This window comes from Tribolium castaneum, chromosome 1 (assembly GCF_031307605.1).
Source record: "Tribolium castaneum strain GA2 chromosome 1, icTriCast1.1, whole genome shotgun sequence".
Lineage (NCBI taxonomy): Eukaryota > Metazoa > Arthropoda > Insecta > Coleoptera > Tenebrionidae > Tribolium > Tribolium castaneum.
In genome coordinates, this window is record NC_087394.1 from 35208911 (window position 1) to 35220207 (window position 11297).

The 11297-nt window shown below is 31.5% G+C and overlaps 1 protein-coding gene across 1 annotated transcript; it reads left to right on the top strand.

The window, feature by feature from the left end:
- The first annotated feature begins 1312 nt into the window (after positions 1 to 1312).
- LOC657935 (uncharacterized) lies at positions 1313 to 3211 on the top strand. The gene is made up of 4 exons (XM_961677.4): positions 1313 to 1533; positions 1590 to 2107; positions 2155 to 2602; positions 2656 to 3211. The coding sequence occupies exons 1-4, from the start codon at positions 1420 to 1422 to the stop codon at positions 3166 to 3168; spliced, it is 1593 nt and encodes a 530-aa protein (XP_966770.1). The 5' UTR covers positions 1313 to 1419; the 3' UTR covers positions 3169 to 3211.
- The last annotated feature ends 8086 nt before the right edge of the window (positions 3212 to 11297 follow it).

Here is an 11297-nt window from a genome sequence, read left to right on the forward strand (position 1 = left end):
TTATCAATAGGTATAATTATTACGAACATACAATACTATTACTTCGTGTCATTTTTCTTCTACCGTTTTTCTTAATTTTATTCACATACAAAATAATTGAGCCTTTTCTCCCTAAACTAGGTTCTCATCTTGTGAAGAAAATTTGGTATTTATCGATAGCTTCTGTGTTCTGCATGAATTAAAAAGAAACAATTTCTACATTATTGTACCCTTATTACTAAGTACATACAATTTTTGGAAGTCCAAATACAGTTTGCAAGCATTATAAAAGACATAAAAAATCGAATTAGTTTAATTTTGGATTAATTTTTAATTTGCTTTCTGTAAACCAATCCTTATAATAATTATTATTAATTAATTACTTTCAAAAATTTTTTGTTATTAGTAATGTTTTTTTTTATACCAAACCACTTTAATAGAAATCGCTTTTGAGTTATTTATTTATTTATTTTTATTACAAAATGTTTATTTCATTTAATTTTTCTTTAATTCTAAATTTGAAACACATTGCCCCCACTCTAAAAAAAATGTGAATCTTCCTTAAACGTACATTTTATATTAATTTAAAATCTGTTTAACAACTTGTCTAGACAAACAACCATTATTTTTAGTGATGTAAATATAAAAACAATAGTTAGGTATTACCTAATGTATTTTATAAAAATTACATACATAACATTCACATGATTACCACATTTTTTATTAAGCAAATAAGATTAGTATTAACCAAATACATTATTATGTCCAAAGTTCTGTTTTCTTTGAGCAATATACCTAATTATCTTTACGCAAACACGATTTTAGCTTAAGTATTTATTTTTATACATATTTAAACAACTTTAATAAATTTCAATTATAATTAAATCGAATTGCAAGAAGAAAAAGAAAATTTGCAGCTATTTGCATGTAAACATCTACATTAGTTTAATTAATGCTACAGAGTATTCACACTTTATTACTTATTGCAGCAGATTTCTATATAATATCAACACAAATTTTATCTAAATAAATTGCACAAAGTGGATTTCTTTTAATCAAATTATGCACCCGTAGAAAAGCCTGATGCCACAGCTAATACACATTTTTTTTCAGTTTTTGATTTATTAAATAAATGCTTGATAACATTATTTCAGTTTATTGATCTTGTACATAAAGTTGTTGACTATGTTGTCTCCTATCAAAGTTTATTCATACTTTGAAAGCAATTGTCATGCTGTTTTCCTTTTCTTTGTGTGATATTTGCGTTAAAACTAGAGCAGGGGTATAGTCTTTACTTTGTTACCACACACAGCATAATAGTTGACGCTGATTATCTATTGAAGATTTCGCTTAGTCATTTTATGAAGACAGATAACTTATATAAAGTTGACGAAAACTATAAGACACACTGCTTCCTTCTTGTACCTTTAAAGTGTCAACATGATGCGAAACAATATATTGCAAGGTGCAGAATTCAAACCTACTTTAGACAACACAAGTTTAGGCGATTTCTTCTTTAATTATGCTGAGAAAAACGGCAATAAAATTTGCCACGTAAGTATCAATTAATTCAAGGCAAATATTATAATTTAGTTGTTAAAAAATTGTAGATAGATGCTGATCTGGATCAGTCCGAAACCTACTCTAGTGTCAAACAGCGAACGACTCGACTAGCAATAAACCTGAAGAAGAAAGGGATAAATTCAAAAGACGTGGTGGCTTTCTGTAGTTACAACTCTCTTGATAACACCATACCGATTATTTCGTCCTTGTATCTGGGAGCCAAAGTCGCAAATTTAGACCCCACACTGTCAACTAGACAAACAAAACATTTATTGTCTCTTGTCTCACCTCGCCTTATCTTTGTTGGAGAAGAGTCAGTTCCTTTGATTGAAAAATGTCTAAGTGAGGCAAACTTGAATTCAGAAATTGTAGTTTTCGGAAACTCGACTAAATATGATACGTTTTCCGATTTACTCGCACCTTCTTTAGAAGAAAAGACATTTAGGCCGGAAAAAGTCGACATTCATGACATTGCTGTTATGTTCTTCAGCAGCGGTACCACAGGCTTGCCTAAAGCAATCTGCCACAGTCATTATAGTTTTTTGCAGCTGACGGAAATATCAAAGTAATTGCGACATAAGCAATTAAATAATCGTAACAATATTTTTTTAGTCAAAGTGGACACGAGACCAGTTGTACTTTGCACTTTACAACTTTTTACTGGATATCTGGGATGTTAATGCTGTCGCTTATGTTTCTGGAAGGTGGGACTAGAGTTTTTGCTCGCAACATGGAGGGAGAACAAACTCTGAGAATGATTGAAAAGTACAAAATAACGGCTCTTTTTGTCGCTCCTGTCTACACGTATGAGCTCACAAGTGTGGCAAATCCGGAGAGATTCGATCTTTCCTCCTTCCGATGCTTTCTAACCGGAGGTACTTCCATGAGCATCGAACAGTTCAAAAAACTGAGCTCTTATTTCCCGCAAACTCACGTCCTGTTCGGTTATGGAATGAGTGAGGTTGGCATAATCTCCGCTTTTCACACAGAACGAGACAAACATTTCATTAAAACCAAGTTTGGTTCCTGTGGGAAAGTTGTGGCCCAAACAACTCTTAAAGTACCAACGATTGAATTAAGTGTTGAATTGTGTTGTAAAATTAATGTTTCCAGATTGTTAATCCAGACACTGAGGAAGTGCTGGGTCCGAACCAAAAGGGAGAAATTCGTATCAAATCAGCTGGACTTTTTAAAGGGTACTACAAGGCTGATAGTTCGCAGTGTTTTGATAAAGACGGGTTTCTCAAATCGGGGGATGTGGGATATTACGATGCCGATGGTTGTTTATACGTAGTGGAGCGAATAAAAGAAATGTTCAAGTATCTCTCTTGGCACATTGTGCCATCTTTGATTGAGGCCATTTTGTTGGAACATCCGGCTGTTAAGGAAGCTGTGGTTTTTGGAATTCCGGCTGGTGAAAAAGGGGAAATTCCAGCGGCTTGTGTTGTTTTGAAAGACAAGTGTTGCAACGTTAACAAAGACGAGATTTTAAAGTTTGTAGAAGAGCGCGTTTCCGAAAGGGAGAAGCTTCGAGGCGGAATTACATTTTTGAACGAGTTGCCTAGGACGCCCACTGGAAAATTAATAAGAAATGAAGTTCGCAATATTGTCATAAAGTCGATGTAAAAAACATGTTATGTTATTCGGAACAATAAAGTATAATCGAGTATGTTATGAATTTTTTAATTATTGCATAAAAATTTTAGTGGTTGGTTTTATTACACCATTGTTTTAAGCAATCTGCGGGCTTAACACATTTTCTTCAAAATTGCTTAAATGTACGGCAACACTACACATAATTCACTGGAACAAACTTATTTGCTCCAAGATTTTTAGTTTTTGAATTACGAATTTTTTTGTTGAAATTTTCGGGAAAAAAAATAAAAATTTTAGATTTTGTGAAAAATTGATATAATATGTAGAATGAGTCGTAGAATTCAATGGAACAAACCGCATTGTTCTACGACTTTCAGTTTTCGAGTTATGAATTTTTTTAATGAATAAAATTTTTCACTATGACAAATGGCTACCCTAAATTTAGGCAAAAAATTTTAAATTTTTTATTCTTTTGAAAAATCGATATAATATGTAAAATGAGCCGTAGAATTCAATCGAACAAACCGCAATGCTCTACGACTTTTAGTTTTTTTTTTATGAATTTTTTTAGTGAAAAACTTTGATCGCCTCTGTAGCCGGAACCGTTGCCCGTAGCGGCTCCGGGTTTGGTCGAAAAAATAGATAAAATTAAGCGCTATCAGATGGTATTATGTTTGTTTCTCTAAGTCTTACAGTTTCCGAGAAAAACGCAAAAAAAGGTTTTCATTTTCACTTTTTTTTCAATTTTCAATCGCCAATTACGGCGAAACTATTAGAGATATCGAGAAACGGAAAAATGGAGGATAACCGGAATAAAAAACTCTACAAAATGGCATAGGACTCAAGGCGATATCTCGCAAAATATTTTTCAATTTTCAAACGCCGATTACGGCCAAACTAAAAGAGCTAGGAGAAAACGCTTTTTTAGATAGGAAAGAGCACATCAAAATCTATAAGATAGAATAGGTTTTATTTGATTTTGAGACACTTTAAAAATTGACCGATTTTGGGGGGGGGGTGTTAACTTTTTTTTAATTTTTTTTATTTTTTTATTTACGGCTAAACTATTCTAAAAAGTGGAACTGTTTAAATCCATACCTATGCAAAATGATCCGGGGAAACGATTGGCATCGAGAAAATTGTCAAATTCCCAATAGTTTTTTAGTTATGAATTTTTTAAAATTTTACCAATTTTTGCATTTAGCAGCAATTTGCTCAAAAACTATTGGTCGGAAAACAATAATCTTTTTTGAAAAAAATAGATAATTTAAAGAGCTTTCCAACGATAATACACTTCATGGGGTTATCTCTAATAGTTCCGGAGCTATTGCTCAACAAATGTTCCGGGTACCCAAAATCGACAAAAACTGCGACGAAAATTGAAAAAATCAAACATCAAAAAATCGAACATTTGGACTTTTTGTGGACTTTTAACAACTTTTGTGGGTTGTTAAGACATGTAGAAGTCCATAAAAATTTTCTAGAGTTAGTTAAAAAAAATAATTTTTTTTTCACCTCTTGAAGGTACTCAGGAAATTTGAGCAAAAAAATTGAAAATTTTAAATTGCGTAAAAAATTAATATAATAGAGAAGCCGCTGAATCCAATGGAACAAACCGCACTGCTCTACGACTTTTAGTTTTCGAGTTATGAATTTTTTAATGAATAAAATTTTTCACTATGACAAATGGCTACCCTAAATTTAGGCAAAAAATTTTAAATTTTTTATTCTTTTGAAAAATCGATTAAATATGTAAAATGAGCCGTAGAATTTAATCGAACAAACCGCAATGCTCTACGACTTTTAGTTTTTTTTTAATGAATTTTTTTAGTGAAAAACTTTGATCGCCTCTGTAGCCGGAACCGTTGCCCGTAGCGGCTCCGGGTTTGGTCGAAAAATAGATAAAATTAAGCGCTATCAGATGGTATTATGTTTGTTTCTCTAAGTCTTACAGTTTCCGAGAAAAACGCAAAAAAAGGTTTTCATTTTCACTTTTTTTTCAATTTTCAATCGCCAATTACGGCGAAACTATTAGAGATATCGAGAAACGGAAAAATGGAGGATAACCGGAATAAAAAACTCTACAAAATGGCATAGGACTCAAGGCGATATCTCGCAAAATATTTTTCAATTTTCAAACGCCGATTACGGCCAAACTAAAAGAGCTAGGAGAAAACGCTTTTTTAGATAGGAAAGAGCACATCAAAATCTATAAGATAGAATAGGTTTTATTTGATTTTGAGACACTTTAAAAATTGACCGATTTTAAGGGGGGGGTGTTAACTTTTTTTTAATTTTTTTTATTTTTTTATTTACGGCTAAACTATTCTAAAAAGTGGAACTGTTTAAATCCAAACCTATGCAAAATGATCCGGGGAATCGATTGGCATCGAGAAAATTGTCAAATTCCCAATAGTTTTTTAGTTATGAATTTTTTAAAATTTTACCAATTTTTGCATTTAGCAGCAATTTGCTCAAAAACTATTGGTTGGAAAACAATAATCTTTTTTGAAAAAAATAGATAATTTAAAGAGCTTTCCAACGATAATACACTTTATGGGGTTATCTCTAATAGTTCCGGAGCTATTGCTCAACAAATGTTCCGGGTACCCAAAATCGACAAAAACTGCGACGAAAATTGAAAAAATCAAACATCAAAAAATCAAACATTTGGACTTTTTGTGGACTTTTAACAACTTTTGTGGGTTGTTAAGACATGTAGAAGTCCATAAAAATTTTCTAGAGTTAGTTAAAAAAAATAATTTTTTTTTTCACCTCTTGAAGGTACTCAGGAAATTTGAGCAAAAAAATTGAAAATTTTAAATTGCGTAAAAAATTAATATAATAGAGAAAAAAAGCCGCTGAATCCAATGGAACAAACCGCACTGCTCTACGACTTTTAGTTTTCGAGTTATGAATTTTTTTAATGAATAAAATTTTTCACTATTACAAATGGCTACCCTAAATTTAAGCAAAAAATTTTAAATTTTTTATTCTTGTAAAAAATCGATATAATATGTAAAATGAGCCGTAGAATTCAATCGAACAAACCGCAATGCTCTACGACTTTTAGTTTTTTTTTATGAATTTTTTTAGTGAAAAACTTTGATCGCTTCTGTAGCCGGAACCGTTGCCCGGAGCGGCTCCGGCTTTAATCGAAAAAATAGAGAAAATTAAGCGCTCTCAGATGGATTTTTGTTCGTTGCTCTAAGTCTTACAGTTTCCGAGAAAAACGCAAAAAAAGGTTTTCATTTTCACTTTTTTTCAATTTTCAATCGCCAATTACGGCGAAACTATTAGAGATATCGAGAAACGGAAAAATGGAGGATAACCGGAATAAAAAACTCTACAAAATGGCATAGGACTCAAGGCGATATCTCGCAAAATATTTTTCAATTTTCAAACGCCGATTACGGCCAAACTAAAAGAGCTAGGAGAAAACGCTTTTTTAGATAGGAAAGAGCACATCAAAATCTATAAGATAGAATAGGTTTTATTTGATTTTGAGACACTTTAAAAATTGACCGATTTTGGGGGGGGGGTGTTAACTTTTTTTTAATTTTTTTTATTTTTTTATTTACGGCTAAACTATTCTAAAAAGTGGAACTGTTTAAATCCATACCTATGCAAAATGATCCGGGGAAACGATTGGCATCGAGAAAATTGTCAAATTCCCAATAGTTTTTTAGTTATGAATTTTTTAAAATTTTACCAATTTTTGCATTTAGCAGCAATTTGCTCAAAAACTATTGGTCGGAAAACAATAATCTTTTTTGAAAAAAATAGATAATTTAAAGAGCTTTCCAACGATAATACACTTCATGGGGTTATCTCTAATAGTTCCGGAGCTATTGCTCAACAAATGTTCCGGGTACCCAAAATCGACTAAAACTGCGACGAAAATTGAAAAAATCAAACATCAAAAAATCGAACATTTGGACTTTTTGTGGACTTTTAACAACTTTTGTGGGTTGTTAAGACATGTAGAAGTCCATAAAAATTTTCTAGAGTTAGTTAAAAAAAATAATTTTTTTTTCACCTCTTGAAGGTACTCAGGAAATTTGAGCAAAAAAATTGAAAATTTTAAATTGCGTAAAAAATTAATATAATAGAGAAGCCGCTGAATCCAATGGAACAAACCGCACTGCTCTACGACTTTTAGTTTTCGAGTTATGAATTTTTTAATGAATAAAATTTTTCACTATGACAAATGGCTACCCTAAATTTAGGCAAAAAATTTTAAATTTTTTATTCTTTTGAAAAATCGATTAAATATGTAAAATGAGCCGTAGAATCCAATGGAACAAACCGCAATGCTCTACGACTTTTAGTTTTTTTTTTATGAATTTTTTTACTGAAAAACTTTGATCGCCTCTGTAGCCGGAACCGTTGCCCGTAGCGGCTCCGGGTTTGGTCGAAAAAATAGATAAAATTAAGCGCTATCAGATGGTATTATGTTTGTTTCTCTAAGTCTTACAGTTTCCGAGAAAAACGCAAAAAAAGGTTTTCATTTTCACTTTTTTTCAATTTTCAATCACCAATTACGGCGAAACTATTAGAGATATCGAGAAACGGAAAAATGGAGGATAACCGGAATAAAAAACTCTACAAAATGGCATAGGACTCAAGGCGTTATCTCGCAAAATATTTTTCAATTTTCAAACGCCGATTACGGCCAAACTAAAAGAGCTAGGAGAAAACGCTTTTTTAGATAGGAAAGAGCACATAAAAATCTATAAGATAGAATAGGTTTTATTTGATTTTGAAACACTTTAAAAATTGACCGATTTTAAGGGGGGGGTGTTAACTTTTTTTTAATTTTTTTAATTTTTTTATTTACGGCTAAACTATTCTAAAAAGTGAAACTGTTTAAATCCATACCTATGCAAAATGATCCGGGGAATCGATTGGCATCGAGAAAATTGTCAAATTCCCAATAGTTTTTTAGTTATGAATTTTTTAAAATTTTACCAATTTTTGCATTTAGCAGCAATTTGCTCAAAAACTATTGGTCGGAAAACAATAATCTTTTTTGAAAAAAATAGATAATTTAAAGAGCTTTCCAACGATAATACACTTCATGGGGTTATCTCTAATAGTTCCGGAGCTATTGCTCAACAAATGTTCCGGGTACCCAAAATCGACAAAAACTGCGACGAAAATTGAAAAAATCAAACATCAAAAAATCGAACATTTGGACTTTTTGTGGACTTTTAACAACTTTTGTGGGTTGTTAAGACATGTAGAAGTCCATAAAAATTTTCTAGAGTTAGTTAAAAAAAATAATTTTTTTTTTCACCTCTTGAAGGTACTCAGGAAATTTGAGCAAAAAAAATTGAAAATTTTAAATTGCGTAAAAAATTAATATAATAGAGAAAAAAAGCCGCTGAATCCAATGGAACAAACCGCACTGCTCTACGACTTTTAGTTTTCGAGTTATGAATTTTTTTAATGAATAAAATTTTTCACTATGACAAATGGCTACCCTAAATTTAGGCAAAAAATTTTAAATTTTTTATTCTTGTAAAAAATCGATATAATATGTAAAATGAGCCGTAGAATTCAATCGAACAAACCGCAATGCTCTACGACTTTTAGTTTTTTTTTTATGAATTTTTTTAGTGAAAAACTTTGATCGCCTCTGTAGCCGGAACCGTTGCCCGGAGCGGCTCCGGGTTTAATCAAAAAAATTGAGAAAATTAAGCGCTCTCAGATGGATTTTTGTTCGTTGCTCTAAGTCTTACAGTTTCCGAGAAAAACGCAAAAAAAGGTTTTCATTTTCACTTTTTTTCAATTTTCAATCGCCAATTACGGCGAAACTATTAGAGATATCGAGAAACGGAAAAATGGAGGATAACCGGAATAAAAAACTCTACAAAATGGCATAGGACTCAAGGCGATATCTCGCAAAATATTTTTCAATTTTCAAACGCCGATTACAGCCAAACTAAAAGAGCTAGGAGAAAACGCTTTTTTAGATAGGAAAGAGCACATCAAAATCTATAAGATAAAATAGGTTTTATTTGATTTTGAAACACTTTAAAAATTCACCGATTTTAAGGGGGGGGTGTTAACTTTTTTTTAATTTTTTTTATTTTTTTATTTACGGCTAAACTATTCTAAAAAGTGGAACTGTTTAAATCCAAACCTATGCAAAATGATCCGGGGAATCGATTGGCATCGAGAAAATTGTCAAATTCCCAATAGTTTTTTAGTTATGAATTTTTTAAAATTTTACCAATTTTTGCATTTAGCAGCAATTTGCTCAAAAACTATTGGTCGGAAAACAATAATCTTTTTTGAAAAAAATAGATAATTTAAAGAGCTTTCCAACGATAATACACTTCATGGGGTTATCTCTAATAGTTCCGGAGCTATTGCTCAACAAATGTTCCGGGTACCCAAAATCGACAAAAACTGCGACGAAAATTGAAAAAATCAAACATCAAAAAATCGAACATCTGGACTTTTTGTGGACTTTTAACAACTTTTGTGGGTTGTTAAGACATGTAGAAGTCCATAAAAATTTTCTAGAGTTAGTTAAAAAAAATAATTTTTTTTTTCACCTCTTGAAGGTACTCAGGAAATTTGAGCAAAAAAATTGAAAATTTTAAATTGCGTAAAAAATTAATATAATAGAGAAAAAAAGCCGCTGAATCCAATGGAACAAACCGCACTGCTCTACGACTTTTAGTTTTCGAGTTATGAATTTTTTTAATGAATAAAATTTTTCACTATGACAAATGGCTACCCTAAATTTAGGCAAAAAATTTTAAATTCTTTATTCTTGTAAAAAATCGATATAATATGTAAAATGAGCCGTAGAATTCAATCGAACAAACCGCAATGCTCTACGACTTTTAGTTTTTTTTTTATGAATTTTTTTAGTGAAAAACTTTGATCGCCTCTGTAGCCGGAACCGTTGCCCGGAGCGGCTCCGGGTTTAATCGAAAAAATAGAGAAAATCAAGCGCTCTCAGATGGATTTTTGTTCGTTGCTCTAAGTCTTACAGTTTCCGAGAAAAACGCAAAAAAAGGTTTTCATTTTCACTTTTTTTCAATTTTCAATCGCCAATTACGGCGAAACTATTAGAGATATCGAGAAACGGAAAAATGGAGGATAACCGGAATAAAAAACTCTACAAAATGGCATAGGACTCAAGGCGATATCTCGCAAAATATTTTTCAATTTTCAAACGCCGATTACGGCCAAACTAAAAGAGCTAGGAGAAAACGCTTTTTTAGATAGGAAAGAGCACATCAAAATCTATAAGATAGAATAGGTTTTATTTGATTTTGAGACACTTTAAAAATTGACCGATTTTAAGGGGGGGTGTTAACTTTTTTTTAATTTTTTTAATTTTTTTATTTACGGCTAAACTATTCTAAAAAGTGAAACTGTTTAAATCCATACCTATGCAAAATGATCAGGGGAATCGATTGGCATCGAGAAAATTGTCAAATTCCCAATAGTTTTTTAGTTATGAATTTTTTAAAATTTTACCAATTTTTGCATTTAGCAGCAATTTGCTCAAAAACTATTGGTCGGAAAACAATAATCTTTTTTAAAAAAAATAGATAATTTAAAGAGCTTTCCAACGATAATACACTTCATGGGGTTATCTCTAATAGTTCCGGAACTATTGCTCAACAAATGTTCCGGGTACCCAAAATCGACAAAAACTGCGACGAAAATTGAAAAAATCAAACATCAAAAAATCGAACATATGGACTTTTTGGGGACTTTTAACAACTTTTGTGGGTTGTTAAGACATGTAGAAGTCCATAAAAATTTTCTAGAGTTAGTTAAAAAAAATAATTTTTTTTTCACCTCTTGAAGGTACTCAGGAAATTTGAGCAAAAAAATTGAAAATTTTAAATTGCGTAAAAAATTAATATAATAGAGAAAAAAAGCCGCTGAATCCAATGGAACAAACCGCAATGCTCTACGACTTTTAGTTTTTTTTTTATGAATTTTTTTAGTGAAAAACTTTGATCGCCTCTGTAGCCGGAACCGTTGCCCGTAGCGGCTCCGGGTTTGGTCGAAAAAATAGATAAAATTAAGCGCTATCAGATGGTATTATGTTTGTTTCTCTAAGTCTTACAGTTTCCGAGAAAAACGCAAAAAAATGTTTTCATTTTCACTTTTTTTCAATTTTC

Excerpts from the sequence above, each read along its gene's own strand:
- LOC657935 (XM_961677.4), top strand. The coding sequence starts at position 1,420 with ATGATGCGAAACAATATATTGCAAGGTGCAGAATTCAAACCTACTTTA. Across the intron at positions 2,108-2,154 it reads CAGCTGACGGAAATATCAAA|TCAAAGTGGACACGAGACCA; the intron begins GTAATTGCGACA and ends ATATTTTTTTAG. Across the intron at positions 2,603-2,655 it reads TGGCCCAAACAACTCTTAAA|ATTGTTAATCCAGACACTGA; the intron begins GTACCAACGATT and ends TAATGTTTCCAG.